This window comes from Pygocentrus nattereri, chromosome 25 (genome assembly GCF_015220715.1).
Source record: "Pygocentrus nattereri isolate fPygNat1 chromosome 25, fPygNat1.pri, whole genome shotgun sequence".
NCBI lineage: Eukaryota > Metazoa > Chordata > Actinopteri > Characiformes > Serrasalmidae > Pygocentrus > Pygocentrus nattereri.
Window position 1 is genome coordinate 6721256 of NC_051235.1, and position 22998 is coordinate 6744253.

The window sequence follows — 22998 nt, forward strand, 5'->3', positions numbered from 1 at the left end:
TTCCAGCCTCTAGCCACTTTGCGCCTTCAAACCTTGTCAAGCTGCCCTGACCACTGTCTACTCGCCACCCCATTACGCTTCGCTGCTCCTCCTCAAAGTCCTGGGCCAGGAACAGTCCTCTTCACCATTTCGCTCTGGTGTACTAGGGGGTAATCCCACTTCTGACACCAGGTGCAGGAAATATAGCACTTCAAACAAATGCTTTTTTATAGAACATAGTAAAAAGTCTCTTACTGCAAACTTGGGGCTTAACATCTGCTTCACACATGACCAGGTCTTCCACACATCTGTGGCCTGTGTGTGTGTGTGTGTATATATATATATATATATATATATATATATATATATATATATATATACACTCAGAGAGCACATGTAGGTTCACTGGTAGTTTTGGATAGTAAATAAAATGTCTACATTTGATTTGTAGACATTGGGAACCCTGATTTCTATGAACACTGTAAGGAAATCTGGATCTCTACAATCAACTGTTTCACACCAAACCACTCTGAAGGACATTATTTATGTCTTAATGACTGCCTTATACAGAAGATACGTAGGTAATTTGTCAGAAGTTGGCGAAAGATTTTTAAAATGGATGAAAACAAGGAATGACATTTGTAAATAGCAGGAAACTCATACGTCCATAAATCAAACAGAGTATGTTACCGGTATAAAGTTAGACTGTAAATGAGAGTATAAATGGGTCCAGTAGGAGTTTACTTAGACTATTGTGTGCATGTAAATGTAGTTACTGGCCAACAAGATGACCAAAGCCACTATGTTCCATTTGGTGAATTCAGGTGAATGTAGTCTCCCAGAGAGCTCCTCTCATGCTGGACCTTTAGATTTATGGTTAGAACCCAAGACTGTCCATCTGAAGATCCTGAGTTTAAATAGTTCCTCCCTGGGGAAGCCTTCTTACACTCGGTCCTCATCTCAGGACCTAATTTGGGACAAAATGTTGATCGTATGGAGACAGAGCGGGGGTTAAGGGGTCCTTGCTGAGTGATACGAAGCATTAAGACAAGATGTCAAAAAGTGGAAGAGAGAGAACTTGAAGAAAAAAAAACATGGCAAGACTGTGAGAGGGTGGAAAACAAATGGAGAGAAGGAGATATCAGGCAGTAGCTGATTATTAATAGTTTGATTCGTTAATGCAACTGAGAAATCGATCCTGTGTTGCACACACACACGCTATCCATTCCACTGTCTTATATTATGAGCCAGTCTCTCCTGAAATAGACCAAAGAGCTGGCCAGCGTATATAAGACTGGACGCTTGACCCTCCTCTCCTACCTTTGTCTCCCTCTCTTCCTCTCCATCTCTCTTACTTTCTCCGAGTCTTTCTTCGTCCCGTGCTTCCCTAGACCTCCCTGCCCCCCACCCTCACACAGGTAAGTCAAGGCAATTCCACCGATTTTTCAAAATCGCTTCTTAATTCAGTGCTTTAGAGAGTCAGGATTGTTCAGAGTGGTGGTGAATGGAACCAGACGTCCACCTCTAAAAGCTAAGCAAATTAATACATGAAACAGCTGTGAATGCTCTGCTTAATGACTGAGACACTGATTGACAAAGGTTTTTAGAGGGTTTCGGCCTAAAATATCCTTTTTTAAAGCCAATTTATGGTGTTTAGTGCGTTCGGAGGAAAACGGTGCATAAAGAAAGCATTTTTTTGGGACAAAATTCACAAAGTGGCGATGTTTGTGTTGCAGACATGGCAACCCCTAGTTCCTATCACCACCACTGTAAAGAAATCTGAGTCTCTACAATCACCCATTTCACATCAGAGCACTCTGAATGCAGGAATTTTGAAATGCCAGTGGACCTCCCCTTAATAGTTAATAAATATGACCCAGTTTGCTGGTTTAATGTTAGTAACTGAAATGGTAAATGTAGAGAATTATGCTAGCAGTCAGTTAAATTAACAGATTAATGACAATTAGAAAGGATTGTATATATGCAAGTTTGGGTGCCCCTGGTCAAATGACATGTTGTGGCTTTTCCAAGTGAAAATATTCCCATTGTAATGCAAAACTACAGTTTATTGGGGGAAAAATTAAACATAAAATGTGGCCTGTGCAAATGGTATGCCACATTTTATGAATATATAATAAGCTAATTTCAGCAAATAGTTGCCCCAATTAAGTTCCCTGTAGGGGATTTGTTCACTTTAACCAGGGTCGCTCAAACTTTTGCACACAACGGTTTATACTCCTCCAAATGTGCTGGGGTTGTATTTCGGAGGCCGCATACTTGTTCGTGAAGCTAAGAGCGAAAACTGGCCAGGTGGCGAAAACTGGTCAGGTAGCATTTATCACATTCTTCATCTTGGAATGTGTCTCGCAGAGCTTGGAGTTTTTGGAATACCAACAACAGAAAGTCTTTCTAGAAGGTCTTTCACTTCTGTAAATTAGAAAGGCGTGGACTGCGATATATAATCTCTGGTTAGAAAACACACTGCAGAGTCTAAAGGGTGGTTCACACTGCGTCCAGGTGTTAAACTTTTAGGCCGCACACGCCGGACCAGCTGTCCACTGGAATGCCTTAGAATAGAACTCTTAGCCAAAGAAACACACACACTATAAACTGAATATGGGCCAGAAGCTGGGCTTTGTTGTTGATCAGTGTATAGTATATTATGTTAAAGGGGAATTCCACCAATTGTTCCAAATTTCTGTAAAATTCAGTGGTTGAGGTGTGAACAGAGGGATTCAGAGCGGTTTGGTGTGAGACGGTTCTGATGTCTTTACAGTGGTGGTGATAGGAACCAGGGGTCACCATGACTACAACACAAATGTAGCCATTATATTTACTATCCAAAACCACCAGTGACGCTACACGAGTCTTTGGAGCTTTTATATGGAATGTTGATGATGGTAAAATAGCGACAAATCTGAAAGCAATATGTTTTCTATGGGGATTTTTTTGCCCCACAGCAGCCTGCATGTACCCCTCCCCCATGAATGGATACGACATTTACCTTTAGTTTACCTGATTAAGGTCAACTTATAGTGTTTGTCTAGTTTTATACACCAAAATCCATCTTAGTTCATTTTTACACGACTGTCTTTATCCTCAGCCCTTATAATTAAACAGGCTGTTTTTGTTACTGTGCCTTTAGGACTCATATATGCAAATGAGCTCTGTTCTAATTGGCCGCCCTGTGTTGTGCCTCATTAAGAAAGCAGCACAGGAGGAAATACTCCTTATAACTTCAACAGGAATGGGTGGGGCTAAACTGAAGAAAGCTGAACACATGTATAAATGTTAGTTTTTGTGACATCACAGAAACGGTGAATTCAAACGGCTGTTTTAGTTCCTGAGTACAGATTGTGTGGTTAGCATGCCATGTTGAAGTAAAAGCAAGGAAGAGTGTTTTTCCATGATATGGGCCCTTTAAAGACTCTGACTTCCATCGTAATGAAGAGTCATGCAGAAATTTTGAAAATCGGGTGGAATTGTCCTTCCATTGTAGGCACGTCTGCCCATATAAATAGCTTTGGTTTTTGTTGAAGAAGTGAAATGGATTGAAAAGTAAAGATACATGGGCCCAGTGGAGCTGAACTGAAGCTGAAGTGGTCAGTCCATGAATGGTCAGCGGTCAGTTCTGGGCATTTCTATGCGCAGGGAATACATACACACTGAGTTGTTTTTAGAGGCGCCATTCATTCCGACGGCACACACGCAGCTACGCAAATACTTGGCTTGCGACTTGCGTGTCAACACCTCCAGCTGAGAGAAGCAAATCATTTCACAGACAGTCTGAGCTCCGGTGATCAGAATGACCCCCCCTATGATGTGTTATGGTACTCGAGTGGGAGGGGAGGACTCTCTGGGAATATGACTCCCAGTTCAGCTCTGATGAAGACCTGTGTGAAGATCTGAAGATGTGTGTGTGTGTGTGAGAAGATTTGCTGTATACAAACAGATTTGGGCTTGAATAAGAAAGATTCACTGTGTATAAAGTGATTCAGGGCTATTCAGATTTAATTAAGAAATATTATTTTTATATAAAGTGATCCAGATTTGAATAAGAAAGATTCATTGTATATAAAGTGATTTAGAGTGATTCAGGTTTGAATAAGAAGAGTTTTTTTGTATTTAAAATGATTCAAATTTGGCTTAGAAGGATTCCTTGTGTTAAAAGTGATTCAGATTTAGATTTGAATAAGACAGATTTCTTATATATAAAGTGTTTCGGATTTAAATAAGAAAGATTACTTGGATATTAACTGATTCACACACACTCACACACACACACACACACACACACATACACACACACACACACACACACACACATTTTCTAAGCCGCTTTTCCCTCAGGGAGAAAATATGAATTTATAAAAAATATAAATTTTTTACATTGATATGTTTTAAAAAAACAAGAATTCTTTGCATATAAAGTGATTCAGATATGAATAAGAAAGATTTCTTGTATATAAACTGATTCAGATATGAATAAGAAAGATTCGTTGTATTTAAAGTGATCTAGTGATCCAGGTTTTAATAAGAAAGTTTCTTTTTATAAAAAGCGATTAAGGGTTAAATAGTTTTTGTATTTAAAGTGATTTACATTTGACTAAAAAAAGACTCCTTGTATTAAAGTGATTCAGATTTCAATAAGAGAGAAGTCTGGTATATAAACTGATTCAGATTTAAATAAGAAATTCCTTTGATGGAAAGTGATTTAGAATTGAATAAGAAAAATTCTTTGTGTGTAAAGCGATTCAGATTTGGATAAGCAAGTTTCCTTTGGATTTGAACTGATTCATATTTGAAAAAGAAAGATTTCTCATATATAAATCAATTTAGATTTGACGAGAGCTTCCTGGTATGTAAACTGATTGAGTAATTCAGACTAAATTAAGAACGATTCCTTGTATATAAACTGACTCATATTTGAAAAAGGAAGGTTCTTTGCATATAAAGTGATACAGAGTGATTCAGATTTAATGAAAAAATATTCTTATATAAACTGATTCCTTTTATATAAAGCGATTCAGATTAGAATAAGACGGATTCCTTGTATGTAAACTGATTCAGATATGAATAAGAAAGATTCACTGTATTTAAAGTGGTTTAGATTTGAGTAAGAAAGATTCATTATATATAAAATGATTCAGAGAAATTTAGATTAAAATAAGAATGATTCTTGGTATATTATATATATTAGGCTCAAGTGGTCTGGACTTGAACAGAAAGGATTCACTGTATATAAAACGATAGGTCATTTAGAATATTCCAGTCTACAGTGTATAAGATATTACTGAATAAAATTTTTAAAAATAATGACAAGAAATCCCAAACTTTAAATTTGTGATTCAAATAGAACGATTCCTTGTGATTCAGAAAAGTGATTCAAAAGTATTCATATTTTGAAATGTTTTCTACTGTACAAACACAATCCAAACATTTGGTCAGTTTGCATGTTTAGTTGATTTAGTTGAGTGTAAATAAGACACATATTCTCTACAGAAAACACTGCGATGCACATATGAATACGGTACAATTTCCGTTGATAGGCTGAATTTAACGCATTAGTAAAAATGTAAAACATGGCCTGTGCAAAGGTTATTTCACATTTTATATTTAAAGTTTTTTCCACTATGTTAAATTCAGCAAATAAATAGAAAATGCATTCATAAAATTACAGAAAAATGTCATTTTTATGTTCTCTGCCTAGGATGTGTAATTTTACTTAGAAAATAAACTAAATGTGTCGTTTGACCAAAAGTTTGCATATGATTGTTAGTGGTGCTATCAGATATGTGTGTGTGTGTGTGTATATATAAGTGTGTGTGTGGTGGCATCCAGAGAAGCGCTCTCTAAAGAATATGTCTGCACCTTTGAGAAACTCTATACAGCTGTCATCTTAGTTGTGCGTATGCGTGAGATCACTAGCTATAAGCGAGGTGACATTTCAAGTGGTGGCGCAAACGCTCCGATACCCTCCCAGGGACCCTGCACAATCCCCCAAGCCCCTCACACCCACCCAGCTGTCAGTCCGGCTCTCCGTGTGATATCCAGGCACCGCTAATAACTGTGGGTGTGAAACTCCTGTAGTTTTTCTGGTGGAGTCTTACAGTGAAGTAGCAGAAGCTTCTCTCTCTTTCGGATTCTGACAGTAAATGATCTCACCGGCCCTTAGTGGTCGGTTGTGGTTGCCTCTGAGATGATATTGATGGATGGGATGGGAATCCGACATGGCCAGCTGCATCGCTGGACATTGACTGCCATCTCAGACAGGAATCTAGTTATTGTTTCATAGTTACTGACAACACTGCCTAAATGCTGGACTTTAAAGACGGTCGGACAACACTCCCAACACTACACATTCAATTGTGAAAGAAAAAGGCACTTAAGTGCACTTTTTAATGATACTTTTCATGTTTATACTTGAATAAATTCTAACTGTATTTTTACCTAAGAACTTATGACAACTTAAGTGTATTCACATTGCAATAAAGCTATGATTAAATGTGTCAAATGCAAATTTAGTTGTGCTTTTAGGTGCTTTTAAGTTGCACTTAAGTAGATTCATACTGATGCATGTAGTTGCACTTAAGTACTGATAGGCTTCAGTGCATTTACTGAGTTATACTGCAACTAAATACTAACTAATACATTCAACCATTCAAACGTATTTAAATGTACTTGTATAAAATAAAATTAAGAATAACTTAAGCAATTAAGACACTACTTTAACTAGACATGAACTATATTTTGTGTAAAGGTGTAAACCCATCCATATCGTGATAACTATGTTTGATTGTTAGTTAGTTTGATGTCTATTACAACAAAAATGTACTAAAGCATACTTTAAAAGTAATTAAATGCATTATTTGGGAACTTATGACAACGTAAGCTCATTTACGTAGTTATAAAGCTATGATTAAATATGTGCTCAAATGCAAATTTAGTTGTGCTTTTAAGTGCATAGTTGCACTTAAGTACTGATATGCCTTTGTGCTACTTACTGAGTTATACTGTGTCTAAAATACACTTGAATGCATTGTATTTCATTATGAATAAAACACTTAAATACATGTAACCTATAAAGCGTATTTAAGTGCACTTTTATAAAATAAAAGATATAACTTAAGCAATAAAGACACAAATTTAACTAGACATAACCTATATTTCAACTGTAAATTCTTCCATACTGTGATAACCATATTTGATTGCTAATTAGTTTGAGTTGTATTACAACAAAAATGTAATAAAGCACACTTTAAAATAACAGCTTTAAAATGTACTTATGTAGATGACAATTAAATATACTTTTGTTTAAGTAAGCTTTAGTGTGTGTAGTTTATTTTTTAACTTTAAACATACTTCAAAACGTACTAACATATTACGTGGGAACTAATGACGACTTAAGCATATTTTACATAATTATAAAGCTATGATTAAATATGTGTCAAATGCAAATTTAGTTATGCTTTTAAGTTGCACTAAAGTAGATGTATACTGACATGCACAGTTGCACTTAAGTACTGATAGGCCTCAGTGCTACTTACTGACTTATACTGCAACTAAAATACACTTAAATGCATTTTAGGTTCCATTTTATTATGATTAAAAGCACTTAAATGCATTCAACCAATAAAATGTGCATTTAAGTGTACTTTTCTAAAGTAAAATTAAGAATAACTTAAGCAATTAAGACACAAATTGAACTAGACATGAACTATATTTTAAATTTAAACCCTTCCATAAAGTGATAAACATATTTGATTGCTAGTTAGTTTGAGTTCTATTACAACAAAATGTATAAAATATGTATTTTATTTTAGGTGTTTTTCTATAATGAATAATATATACATACATACAGTACATATATATATACACACACTTTTAATATTGCTGGTATTATACATATAATATCTCTGTATACATATAATGTCTCTGTATACTTTCAACACTTCCTTTAAAAGTAATTGCTTTAAAAGATGCTTAAGTAGATGACTAAATCTGCTTTTGTTTATGTTTTATTCACTATATATATATATATACATACACACCTTTAATATTCTCTATATTCCATATATTATCTCTATTATCTCTATGTTTTTTTTTTCGTTTTTGCAAGGGTTGCAACAAGTGCAGTGCAAAAACAAAATGAAAATGTCCTAAATGTAGTCAGTATTTGTAAAAATTGTCAATATGACAACTAATTTCTATACATTTTTGCTTGTTTTAAGTTGTTTCTTCTGGAGAAATTCTAAAATCGTATTCTACAACTAGATCATTCTCCTTGTTTTGAGAAATAATGATTGGAACTAGATAATGAAGTAAAAAAGGTATAGAATTTATATATACATACATATATATATATATATATATATATATATATATATATATATATAAATTAGATTTAAGATGAAGATATCACAGTGCTGCCATAGAAACAAAGCTAAATGTAAACATGTAATGACGCTATATTAACAGTTTAGCAATTTAAAAACAACAGTTTTACACTAATGTAGCTAACAGGTAATATATGTTTCTACACCACTAAATAGCACAGAGAAAACTGCATATGAGTTACCGATCCTCACTGGTGTTACACATAAGAAAGGTAACACCAGAGACATTTTTCATGAAAAATGCATTTATCCACTAAAATATGTAATTGAATCCATTTGTATTCTGTTTTAAAGGTCACACCATTGACGTCAACTAAAAGGTTTATATGAAATCATGAGCTAAATGAGAAAATGTCTGATAACTGAAAGACACAGTGGACTCACCATGTGCTTTTCCTCACAGACCTTCAGAAAATAGGTCAAAAGAAGTCGAGTGAGGTCATCAGTGTGACATTTATTTCAAAATTTCAAAAGAGATTTTTTTGTTATGCCATGACCAGGCACCAGTGACACGACTACTGGGGACGACAACTTTCATTATATATTTTATATTTATTTGCCCTTTGTTCTTTATGTCAGTTAATTCACATGTTTCGTAGTCATGTCTAGATAATTGCAGTTATAACTGCAGAAAAACATGTTTATTTTCTTCAAAATATGGCCTCAGCCTTCACACGTGACTTTGAGGATGAGCTCTTCTGTGGTGCTTGGAAGTCTAAATAATTGATTAAAAAAACAATATTGCTGAATTGGCGGCTCAAGAAGGTGTAAGTGTTAAAATAATGTATTGTTTTATTTTACAGTGTAAAATATGCTGGGGACCCAAAAATGGACATTTCTTTACAATGACCTTTTCTCACCTATAACTTCGCACTACAGGGTTAGCATGCTAAACACTTTGCACCACATGTCCTGTACACACAGAGTCTTAATACTAGTTTCATAGCTCTGACAACTTTTCAGAACAGCGTTATGGATCGTGCTGTGAGGCACCATGTGTGAGTACAAGGCAGTCAAACTGTCATCTTAGAGCTGGATTACTGCTGTGAGAACATAATCTACTGCCAAGCAAAACTGTGTACTCACCACCTCCCTATCATCAACATACTGAGAGACTGTTTATGTACGTAAAGGAGCATAGGGTGTCTGGTCTAAAAACAGCTGTGGTATATGACAGAGTTAAATATAAGAGCAAGAAGATGACTTGGTCCCTGCATTGCACACACACTGTAGGGCTTTCATCAGGCCTGAAATTGACAAGAATCAGAGTAAAACTGACCCCCAGTCCAGGAACTGACTGTAGCCCAGCGAATTCTACCCCAATCAATCTGTAGCCCAACACTTTCTGCTCCAATCAAGCTATAACCTGTCAAAATTTTGCCCCGATCATGGTAACATATCAAAATCTGTCTGTTCTTAAGTGCAGACTCACACAATTCCAACCAAATCCAACTGTAACCCAACTAAATTCAGTCAGAGCCCGACTGGAGCTTAACAAAATTCTACTCCAATCAAACTGTAACCACATGGAATTCTGCTCCAATCAAAGAGTAACGCAGCAAAATCTGTCTGTTCATGACTAGAGCCAAAAAAATTCCTATCCAAGATAGGACATGACTGTAAGACTACAAAATTGTGCCAGAGCCCAAATGTAGCCCAACAAAATTCTGCCCCAATGACACCATACTCCCACAAAATTCTGCCCCAGTGACACCATACTCCCACAAACTCCTGCCCCAATTACATTATAACCCCACAAAATTCTGCCCAATCAAACTGGACCAAAATTCTGCCAAAACCTGATTGTACCCCAACAAAATGTGTCCATTTCTGATTGTACCTGACAAATTCTTTCAAACTCAACTGTCACCCAACAAAATTCTGCTCCAATCAAACTGTAAATTCCCAACAAATCTGCAAATGTAGCCCAACAAAATCCTGCTCCAATCCAATCACACCATAACCTTACAAAATCCCACTCAAATCCAATCACACCATAACCCTACAAAATCCTGCTCCAATCCAATCACAGCATAACCCTACAAAATCCCACTCAAATCCAATCACACCATAACCTTACAAAATCCCACTCAAATCCAATCACACCATAACCTTACAAAATCCTGCTCCAATCCAATCACACCATAACCATACAAAATCCTGCTCCAATCCAATCACACCATAACCTTACAAAATCCCACTCAAATCCAATCACACCATAACCTTACAAAATCCTGCTCCAATCCAATCACACCATAACCTTACAAAATCCTGCTCCAATCCAATCACACCATAACCTTACAAAATCCTGCTCCAATCCAATCACACCATAACCTTACAAAATCCTGCTCCAATCCAATCACACCATAACCTTACAAAATCCTGCTCCAATCCAATCACACCATAACCTTACAAAATCCTGCTCCAATCCAATCACACCATAACCTTACAAAATCCCACTCAAATCCAATCACACCATAACCTTACAAAATCCTGCTCCAATCCAATCACACCATAACCTTACAAAATCCTGCTCCAATCCAATCACACCATAACCTTACAAAATCCTGCTCCAATCCAATCACACCATAACCTTACAAAATCCTGCTCCAATCCAATCACACCATAACCTACAAAATCCTGCTCCAATCCAATCACACCATAACCTTACAAAATCCTGCTCCAATCCAATCACACCATAACCTTACAAAATCCCCCTCAAATCCAATCACACCATAACCTTACAAAATCCTGCTCCAGTCCAATCACACCGTAACCCTACAAAATCCCACTCAAATCCAAACACACCAACCCCACAAAATTCTGCCCGATCAAACTATACTTCCCAAATCTAATGTAACATATGTAATAAATTTCTGTCACAGCCCGACTGCAGCTCTACAAAATTCTGCCCCATCAAACAACAAAATTGTGCTATAACCTGATTGTACCCCGACAAAATCTGTCCATTCCTGAATGTACCTGACAAAATTCTATTCAAACTCAACTGCAACCCAACAAATTCCATCCATCCATCCATCCATCCATCCATCCTCAACCGCTTATCCAAGTCCGGGTCACGGGGGCAGCAGCCTAAGCAAAGAGGCCCAGGCCTCCCTCTCCCCCGCCACCTCCTCCAGCTCTTCCGGAGGGATACCGAGGCGTTCCCAAGACAGTCGAGAGATATAATCCCTCCAACGTGTCCTGGGTCTTCCCCGGGGTCTCCTCCCCGTCTGACATGTCTGGAACACTTCCCTAGGGAGGTGTCCAGAGGCCATCCTCACCAGATGCCCGAACCATCTCAACTGGCTTCTCACAATGTGGAGGAGCAGCGGCTCTACTCCGAGCCTCTCCCAAATCGCTGAGCTTCTCGCCCTATCTCTAAGGGAGAGCCCAGCGACCCTGTGGAGAAAGCTCATTTTGGCCGCTTGTATCCGCAATCTCGTTTTTTCGGTCACTACCCAAAGCTCGTGACCATAAGTGAGAGTCGGAACGTAGATTGACTGGTAAATTGACTGCTTCGCCTTCTGCCTCAGCTCTCTCTTATCCAACTGCACCCCAACAAAAATCTGCCTTAATCCAACTGTACCCCAAAAACATTATCTTTGAATTCCAGTGTAACTAAATCTGACCATACGCAACAGCAGCCTGACAAAATTCTGTCTGACATAACTACATCAGTGTTTTCATCCTACTTTAAATAGAAAGAAGTTAAAATGGTTTAGAAGAAGTTTTTGCACTAATTCCTGATTTCTTTTTCTGACTCTTTCCTAGCAGCCAAGATGGCAATGCAAGAGTTACTGAAAGACGAAGACATCAAGAAGGCCCTGGGAGCATTCCAAGGTTTATTCTTTGCATTTTTGATCAAGCAGAATTAGTAACTTGAAAAAAGTACAATAGCATACAAGAAATCCAACATCATGTGAATTTGTTAAATTATAGTAGTTAGGTTGCATGTGACAAATCATCCAAATCAAGTGTTTGAGCTCAAGTTGTTTCAGTTCACAGTTGGGAGCTAGTAAGTTCCAACAGCTAGGAAGCAAGATTACTAATCATCTTATTTTGGCCACTATAGGCTTATACGTTTTGCCTACAAAACAATTAAATTGTTACTCGCAAATTATTTCCACTATAATTGAAGAAATAAAGAATACAGGAATGGAGAAATTCAGGTAGCTTATTATATCCTCAAAATGCTGACTAGCTAATACTGCTAGTCGGTCAGAAACTTTAGACTTCAGTTTGTGGGGGGCAGGTTTGAGGCAAGGGGTCACAAAAATATCATTAATGGAAGATAACTTTACTTTGAGCAAAAAAAACCCCTGTAAATACACTTCATCCTGCCCAACACAACCCCAACAAAAGTAACATAAAAAGAGTCCCTTAGTCAAAAAAAAGTCCTGGATTTTGTAATCACTGATAGTTAACTGAACTGATGATGGAAGTGTGCATCTACTGTTTCAATACTGCTTTTAATGAGCCCTCGCCCACTCGGCCTTTGGAATGCCACCCAAAGGCGATGCAGCATGCCTCTAAACTAAAGCCTTAAGATGGACAAAGCAATTACTCACAAAATGTAGGTGCAATATATTCAAAATTCTCAAGAAACTGCATTACAGGGCTTGCATGGCTAGCTGATTAGCACATTGCTGAATGACTTGTTAATTAAAATATGCTGGAAAAGGACGATTAGGAACTATGGTTTCCTGTAGATCCCATTGGGAAACCATCAAATGCCTTTAGAATCAATACAGCTTTTAACAAGCCCTCGTCTACTCGGCCTTCCATCTCCCTTTGGGAATGCTCCCTAACGTCACCCTATGGGCTATTCCATATTTATTAGCTCAAGTGAAGGTTATTATATGAGCTCTCGGCAGGGTGAGGGATCGAGTGAACATTAAGTGTCAACATCAGCACCAAAACTTGCCCAGGAATCATTGCGACCGATGCGTTTCCCTTTCCAAACCCCCAACGATAAAATACTCGCAAAATAAAATAAATGCAAGATTTTTCAAAAGCAAAACATTCGATTTGCTGAGCTTTAGGTTGCAAACAACTTCATCTATCATACACGACAACTGATACAACTTCATCACTTCACCCTTTTACCTGCTAGCTTGCTAGCTATACTAAAGGCTATATACCTAACAGCAAGGCAATGCAACACGGTTCTAGATGCAATATGCTCACAATTCTCAAGAAAGCGCATCACAGGGTTTGCATGGCTAGTTGATTAGAACATCCTGAAAAAGTACAAGTAGGTTTTCTACTGTTTCCAGTAAATCCCACTGGGAACACGACAAACGCAAATGCAAATATTTTTCAAGAGCATAACATTCGATTGAGCTTTAGGTTGCAAACAACTCCATCTATTATACACGACCACTGCTACAACATCATCACTTCACCGTTAACCCATTAAAGGCTATATGGCTAACAGCAAGATGATGCATCACGGCTCTAAACTAATGCTACACTAAACTACAGCTAGACAAAGCAATTATCGTAAAATGTAGATGCAATATATTCAAAATCCTCAAGAAACTGTGTTACAGTGTTAGCACGGCCAGCTGAAAAAAGGTCATGTTTAAAATAAGCGATGTTAAAGAACGCATTAAAACAGAACCCCAGTGATCTACTTTCTCTAGATAGACAAAGCACTTCTTGTAAGTCGCCCTGGATAAGAGCGTCTGCTAAATGCTGTAAATGATTACAAAGTCCAGGACTGGATACTGGATTTAAGGTCTGGAAACCACAAAGAACCGGATTAAGGAACTAAGCCGACAGCCCCTGTAAGGTATGATGCTATGAAACTACACTGGATTTCCATGTCAGTAATATATTTATGATCTGTGTGCATCTGTGTGCGTTTAGCCCCCGACTCGTTTGACCATAAGAAGTTCTTTGAGATGGTGGGCTTGAAGGCCATGTCTGCAGAGAACGTCAAAAAGGTCTTTAAAGTCCTGGACGTCGACGCCAGCGGCTTCATCGAGGAAGAGGAGCTCAAGTGAGAGACACACACACACACACACACACACACACACACACACACACACACACACACAGTGTGCAGGTGTCAGAGCTGTATATTATTCCAGTGATGGTTGGCTAGTTTTTAGAGCTGCTGTCTCATTCCTGCTTTATTATGTTACTGCCTCCTGCCAGCGCACACACACACGCGCATACACACACACACACACACACACACACACACACACACTCTTGAGTGACTGCAGCGTAAATCAGAGAGAGAGAAAAGAGAAGGGAGGGGCTGTTTTCCCCATTATGGTTCATCACTGCATGTACAGCCATCTGACACTGACCCCAGCATGGGGTTGCCAGATTGGACAGCAAAAACCGACAGCTACCAAAAAACAGACAACTTCCAAAGTCTGTGAAAAGTTTGGCTTCTTTAGAAACTCAAAATTTAATGCTGCTACTTTTTTTTAGCTACACTGCTGTTTCATTGTTCAGAATGAGTATAAAACCAGTCGGGTGGCAGACATGAAGATAAGCCCGAGAGGCCGTGCATTACTGCGATTTGATCACGGGGAAGGGTGTTGTTAGGCATGACATGAAGCGAACAACCTACAATATGATAAAATGCACTATTGTTTAGAAAATAGTTTAAGCTGTTATTAATAATAATCGACTTAAGTATTTCACAAAGAAGTGTAGTTCCTTTAGAATACGGTATTGTTGCCACGCAACTATGGACATGAATGAGGAGAAGAACATTCAGTTGTGAGGCGGTCATAGGTGTGCGTTTATTATGGATTTCACAACGGCTTCGAACACAGCTCAGTCCATCAGACTATAGGACCATTTATTAGATTTCCATTTATTTGATGAATTTAACATGTTAGAGAAAAACATGTTTGTGTTGTATTTTTCCGCAACATGTTGAATTAGGCTAATAAACTAACTGTGACAACTGTGAATGTATGTATGTATATATCGCTGTTGTCAGAAGAAACCCTTGTATCTCCATTTTTGATGTTTTTCAGCTTTTGACATAATTTGAAAATACATGTTACTCTTTACATTGTATGTACATTTCATGATGAACGGACTAAAAGAAACGGCCCAAAATGACTTGGGAAAATGTCTGGTTCCATTGACTTACATTAAAGGTAAAGTAGATTTTTTCCTTCTCCTGTAAAGTTACCATTTTGGAGATACAAGGTTTTCTTCTAACAGCGATATATATATATATATATATAACTTGCAAAAACTCTAGAAACTCATAACTGGTGGACAACTACTAAGGCACACAGTGTCCATGGAGGAGGTCCAGTGTTGTATTCATTTCAATTCTCCTTCAAATTCACGTTCCCCGTGACAAGTCAAGCCCTCTGGCGGCGTATTCACTGTACAGAGCTCAACGCCAAACAATACTGGAACTGAGGAAAGCAAAGGTGTGAACTCGAGTCATATAACTTGGATTCGAGTCCGCCTCGAGCCACGAATGTGATGACTTCAGAAAACCGTGAAAAACCTGACTTCAACAACAATGACTTGGACTCGGACTTGAGCGTCATGACTGAGAAAGACTCAAGACTCAAAGTGGAAGAATCGTGGAGAGTCTGACTGCAGACGGGACTGTCAATTATTTATCCTGTGAGTGGATTTGTTTCCTGGCGTAAACTGAATAAACAGCACCGTCGTCTGTTGTCTGTCACTGTGTTGATGCTTGGATGAGCTCAAGTTCGCCTAAATAAGATGGAAACAAGTGAAGCGTCAACTGCATCAATGCGCCTTCAGCACTTAACCTCTCACTGGAGAAACTTACCAGGTGAAACAGCAATTTCCCTCATGGTAGTTGACCAAAAGAAACACCGCTTCTGCAGTTAGAACAAGCGCATCATTCACCACGAGGCCGAAGTTGCCTTGTTATTCGCCAGCTTTGTATTGGAACTTGTCCTTCCACCTTACAGAACAACACAAAACTCAAATAAGAGGCTGCTGGCGACAAAAGTCAACTGCATACATTCTTCATATATTCACCATCATTTTGCCGACTTTATAGTCAAATTTGTTTAGTGCGGTCATTTTGGTTTCTGTCATCTGAATTCAATTCAAACTAGCGGTTTGGAGACTGTGGCTCTGTCTAAAAGACAGGAGGCTGAGCTGGAGGTGGCGGAGATGAAGATGCTGAGATTTTCGTTGGGAGTGACGAGGCTGGACAAGATTAGAAATGAGCAGATCAGAGGGACAGTGAAGGTGGAGCAGTTTGGAGATAAAGCCAGAGAGGCCAGGTTGAGATGGTTTGGACATGTGTTGAGGAGGAATAGTGGATATATTGGTCAAAGAATGTTGGAGATGGAGCTGCCGGGTAGAAGGAGAAGAGGTAGACCTCAGAGAAGGTTTATGGATGTAGAGAAGGTGGACATGGAGATGGTTGGTGTGAAAGTAGAGGAGGCAGTGGATAGGGCAAGATGGAGGCAGATGATCCGCTGTGGCGACCCCTAAAGGGAGCAGCCGAAAGAAGAAGAAGGGTAAAAAAAACAATAAATCGAAATGTATATACAGTTAAATGGCTACAGTACTGTTACCTTTATTCAGTATTATTAGCTGAAGATCGCATACTAATGTGTTTAGGATTAGATTAGATTAGATTAGATTAGATTAGATTAGATTAGATTAGAACTATTGACTTGAGACTTGAGGCTCACTGACTCAGGACTTGAATCAAGACTCCTCTATCTTGATTTGGGACTTGAGTGTGAAGACTTGAGACTTAATTTTTTTTCTTCATATAACAGTGAACATATGATAACACAGCACTGTTTAATGCAAAAACCTTTAGTTTATAAGTACTTTTTGGTCATCAAATCACCACACGTGCCAGTTCTTCTGCCAGTCTGACGATGCCACTTTATATATATATATTTGTTGGCGAAATTACTACATAAAAGTAAATAAACACAAATGATCTGGTCTATTGCTATCTGGCTGAGTTGCTGCCACTCCTAGATGCTTCTATGTCACAATAACAGTGCTTACGGTTGTCTAGGGCAGATCTAGCAGAGCTGAAATTTCACAAACTGATGATGATGATGCCCTATGACAGATGATGCCCTATGACAGCACCAAGTCACTGAGCTCTTCTGGACGACCCATTTTACTGATAGTGTTTGCGTGGCGTATTATTGCAATGAATACGGTATAATTGTAAATAAAATATGAAAGGGTAAACAAATTTTATGTTTGGCCATGTTTACAATGGCATATGGAACTATTTTGTGTGATGTCAACAAATATCCACTGTCATTAATGTACTTAACACTGAGATTTCTTATTCTGGGCATAAATATTACAGATGTCCTGTGGTAAAATTACATTACTTCACCCAAACTAATCCTGTATGAACAGCAGTACATACTGTAATGCTGCTTAGACTTAAATAAATTGTGAAATTTGGTGTAATGCATTGGTTTGAGGGACTCGTCTTTAACGTTTAGAATGTGGTCTGTTGAATTCCGTCGTATCTTTGTCAGGTTTGTGCTGAAAGGGTTTTCCAAGGATGGCAGGGATCTGACCGACCAGGAGACCAAAGCATTCCTGGCTGCTGCTGACAAGGATGGGGACGGGAAGATTGGCATAGATGGTGAGAGACATACAAACAGCCAGACAGAAAACTAGCATCAAAACTTAACAGACACAATCCTAACCTGTGCAAATACAGCAGTTTTGATGCAACCTCAACAGACATGATGCATCATTTCTGTTTGGATTTCTGTTATAAACTATTGCTGTGTCCCGACTAAACACAAATGAATAGTATTTTATATATGTGCAAAGCTAAATATCCAAGCTGCATCCCCAGAAGATGTTGGGTATCTCATTGAAACAAAAGGGGAAAATGTGAAATTTGATACTTGTAATTAAAAATTTACTAAAAATAAAGCATCAACAACATTAAATTGACTCACCCAAAGAAGTAAACAGAGGAGAATCAGGTAGTTTAGCAGATATTGTTAGTCAGCTAAGTTATTTCAACTAATTATAACTCCCCAAAGTGCTTTGCAAGCTAACTGGCCGTTTAGCTACCATGGACGTTAAAATTAACATCAGATTAATCTAGTGTAATAAAGATCTAGTGCAAGTGTTAATCTAGAGGTCAGGCCAGGTAGCCGGCTAGTTAACAGAGGAGAATCAGGTAGTTTAGCTAGCTCTTGATAGTAAGCTAAGTTAATTTAGCTAGCTATAACTCCTCACAGTGCTTTGCTAGCTAACTGCTCATTGAGCTAACATGAACGTTCAAATGAACAGCAGATTAATCTAGCCTAATATAGATTAATCTAGCCTAATACAGATTAATCTAGTGCATGTTAGTGTTAATCTAGAGATCAGGCCAAGTAGCTGGCCTGACTAATTAACAGAGGAGAATCAGGTAGTTTAGCTAAGCCATGTTAGTCAGCTAAAAAGTTATTTTAGCTAGACATAGTTCTACAAACTGACTTTGTAGCTAAACTGTTTATTTAACTTGCATGAATTTTCGAATTTGCAACAGATTAATCTTAGTGTTAGTGTTAATCTAGAGGTTTGAACAAAACATATACATTTTATTTCATTTTTATTCTACACATGAATTACTCAAATACCCTGATTCAAGAAAACAAATAGAAACCCCAATGTAAAAAAGTTGGGACAGTAAGTAAAATGCAAATAAAAGCAGAGAACAACAGCCATGTTTACATGCAGCCTGATAATCTGTAAATAATCCGACAATAGTTCAATCATAATAGAATACGTCCATGTATACACCTTAATCCATAGTCTAGTGTGATTGACGCAATTCGGAATACAGTTTCTATCCAAACGAGGATCTTCTGAACGAGGTGGATAATCCTGTAAATAATCTGTTAAATAGAAGAATAATAGCCGTTAAATGCCTGAATCTGATTACATTCCCTACCAGAAAGTTTGAGTCCGTTCTGCATCATATGTGAAAGTTTATACCGCTCAATATGGCCGAGCAGGAACTGGTCTGTAGAGGAGATGAAGTTTATGCTCTGATCTTTAAAAGACGGCAGTGGGACGGATATCAGACATCCAGCTAATGCGTCTCAGAACACGACGTCTTCCTCTCTGACTTCTTTAATAAGGACATGTGAAGGACGTTTTCCTGAGTCTGACATAATTTTAAAGCAATTAAAAACAAGCACTGCTCACTGCTGCTCATCTCACTCTGACTGGACTCACATGATGTTCGCTGTCATGGTAACGTCTACACTAAATGGTTCTTCTTTATGCTTGTGGATTGTATTACTTTTGCACATGTAAACAGAGATTTTCATCAGATTGTTGAGTAGAGTGAGCAAAACAACACCTCAGTCTTAATCTACAATTGGAATGTATTTAATCGGATTGGCATAAATCTTTGCATGATATTCAACTTCAAAATAAACATACACTCATTCTAACATTGATGCCCACCACATTTCTGGCTTTACTTGATTCATATGAAGCTTGTACTAGCCTTCACCCTCCTAGCCCTGCTGGTATCGTGGGACACCTAACTAGTGGAACTGGACATGACCAATTTGGAAAGAAATTTTTAAAAAATGCATCTGACAAAAATCCAACAGTTTAAAAATAACCCTTTTACTGAGCTTTTGCAGGGATTTTAGATGTTTCACCTTCTTAAGGTGCATCATATTATTGAAAAGTTAGGAAATGCAGAAAGATCTCTCTGTGTAAAAGGCAAGGCCAGAAACCACAACTGAATAGCCGTGACTTTTGAGCCAACTGTATTAAAAAACGGTATACTTTTGTGATGGATATCACATGGGCATTGATAAATTGTTGTCAGTAAGCATCGTTCCTTACTGCATCCACAAATGAAGACTATACTTTGCACAGTCAAAGTCATATATCAACAAGGTCCAGAAACACCGCCGACTTCTCTGGGCTTGAGCTCATCTGAAATGGACAGATGCACAGCAGAAAAGTGGTCTAACAGGTTAAATTTTCAGATTGTGTATAAAAATAAGGGACATTGTATTCTTCAGGTCAAAGAAGAAACTGACCATCCAGATTGTTACCAGCATAAAATGGCAGCATCGGTCATGGTATAGGGGGGTATTAGTGGGTAACTTGCTGCCTTTTAGATGCTGTCTTTTTCAAGGACACCCGTGCTTATTATAAAACAACACCACCAAGATGTTTTCTGTGCTGTATATCATTGCTGTTGGAAGAAAACCTCATATCTCCATCTCCATTTTTCAGTTTTTTTGACATAATTTGAAAATACCTGTTGCCTGTTTACATTGTGTGTACATTTTATGATGAATGGACCAAAAGAAACATCGCAAAATGACTTGGATAAATGTCTGGTTCCATTGACTTACATTAAAAGTAAAGCAAGTTTTTCCTTCTCCTCTAAAGTTATCATTTTAGAGGTACAAGGTTTTCTTCTAACAGCAGCGATATATTGATCCGGATTAAATTTCTCTAACACTGTAATTAATTCTCTCTCTTTCAGAGTTTGAAGCCATAGTCCACGAGTAAAAAGCAACACTTCTGGCAACCCGACAACCTCTTCTCTCCTCTGTACACACCTGCAGGCTGATGCACAGCACTGCATGCCTCTCCAGACCACCCAAAATCCACCCCAACCCACCTCAAACTGACCCCCCCCCGCATCCATAAGCCACGGGCAGGAACCTCATCCGCACCTCTATTTATTTACTTCTTTTTTATACAAACTCTGTGCTCACGTGACCAGTTTTATCTGAGCTACCGCATCACGTCTCCTCCGTGACTTGTTAAGTCCCCTGAAAAAATGAAATATGTTGTTATATGCTGTCAATATATTCCTACATATGAACAGAATGTATTGTAACGTGTTTTCAATATATTGCTTTTTTGTGCTGGGGAATCAACTCTCCTTCTTTCAGTCACTCCCTTTCTCACTCTTCCAAAACACATCCTTCCTTCTCCTCTCATTCTTCTCCCTTCTTGCTCCAGATAGAGCTGGCGATTGCAAAAAAAGATGAATAGAATGAAGACAAGCTGAGAGAAAATACGATTCAAGAGAGAAATAAAGTAAAATCATGCCTTGAGTACCAAGCCTGCACACTTGTTTTATTTTAAGTGGAGTTCCTTATTAGTTTAAGATTCAATGCACCGTAACAATGTCCACTCACTGACCATCTACCTTATACAGTTCTGTGAAAACATCAGAGACCATCCTTCATTCATTTCCAGTCAAAATAGCTATCAAGTATAAGTTATTCATTTACTAACAGGGAGCTTTTTCCACACCTCCAAAGTTCAGTCTTGAAAGTTGGTTGCACAGTCCAACTGGACTGACCACCCCAGAGTCCAGACCTCAACATCTCCTCAATGTGTTTGGGAAACCCATACGTCTAGTGGTCAGTCCATTGTTCTGAGAACACCAGCAGCTTCTTTGTTAGATGTGTCTGTTTCCTTTCCTCAGTTAGGCTTCTTGACAGGCTTCTTTGGTGTCTACAGAGTTTTCCTGGTGGTTGTTAGGAGCCCCGTTTTCTCTCCAGCTTTTAATCACAATGGCACACGTTTTCCTTTCACTTTCTCCTTCCTGGAGATTTTCTTATATTATCTAAATCATGAAAAGTGAATAATCTGTACTCAATGGCTGTTTTGACTCGACATTAAATAAATAAATGGTGAAGGGAACTGAAACTCTACTACACTGGAGTACAATTACAGACTGTAGCCCATCTGTTATGATATATAATTTATCAGCCCCTGCTACCCCATTCATCACTGGTCAGTTTCTGATCACAGAACTGCTGCTGTCCTGATATTATGGCCATGCCACTGCCATTTTGTGGTCACAGCTGTGCTGATAATGGACCGCCATTATCAGCACAGCTGTGACCACAAAATGGCAGTGGCATGGCGGTTCACAAGAGTGTATCAGACAACAACGCATGGCTGGGTGTTGCTTCCAAAACTTTCCAGCCCAGAGTTGGTCTGTGTTGTGGTCAAAAAATGACCACTGATGAAAGCTAGGTGGCTAACATAAACTGCATCAATAACGCATTAGTTTATTATTGTGCCATATGTCTATTTCTGCCAGGTCACTCAGTCAGACACCACTGTAGCAGTAAGAAAGTCGAGTATATAATACATTTTTGTTATAATTTACACTAAAATGGAATGTATATACACTACATGTCTAAACATTTGTAGATATCTGCTTGTTTTTCTCTGAAATTAAGGGTATTAGTAGGGAGTTTGTCTGCTCTTTGCTGCAGTAACAGCCTCTACTTCTCTGAGAAGGTTTACACTACACAGAACTGTGAGAATTTGATTGCATTCAGCCACAAGAGCATTAGTGAGGTCAGGCACTGATGCTGGACAATCCCAAAGGCACTGGATGGAGCTCTTATCATTCCAGAGAATGCAGTTCCACGGCATTGGGCATGGTGACCTTAGGCTCACTGCTCCAGAGCATCCCGTCCCATTGAGATTATACAAGCTGTTTGCATAACATCAGCAACAGATGCACTTTAAAGCAGCTGAATTCATAAAATAGGAGGGGTGTCCGGATACCTTTGGACATATAGTGTATGCAAACATTTGTTATAGACCCCCCCACACACATTCTCCTAAGTGGGAAGGTCTCTTT

General features: G+C 38.4%; 1 protein-coding gene across 5 annotated transcripts in view; it reads left to right on the plus strand.

Annotated features, from left to right (window-relative positions):
- pvalb7 (parvalbumin 7) overlaps nucleotides 1–21448 on the plus strand; it is an 83657-nt gene extending 62209 nt beyond the window's left edge. For 2 of the 5 annotated variants that reach the window (XM_037534567.1, XM_017713257.2), the window contains 4 exons: nucleotides 12150–12218; nucleotides 14250–14382; nucleotides 17876–17985; nucleotides 20866–21448. In XM_037534567.1, the coding sequence (XP_037390464.1) occupies nucleotides 12158–12218; nucleotides 14250–14382; nucleotides 17876–17985; nucleotides 20866–20891 (330 nt within the window). In that variant the 5' untranslated portion in view covers nucleotides 12150–12157 and the 3' untranslated portion in view covers nucleotides 20892–21448. Of the gene's footprint in view, nucleotides 1–1356; nucleotides 1398–12149; nucleotides 12219–14249; nucleotides 14383–17875; nucleotides 17986–20865 lie in introns of those variants that run through there. The other 3 variants (XM_037534568.1, XM_017713258.2, XM_017713259.2) reach the window with 2 other exon arrangements.
- Nucleotides 21449–22998: the final 1550 nt, after the last annotated feature.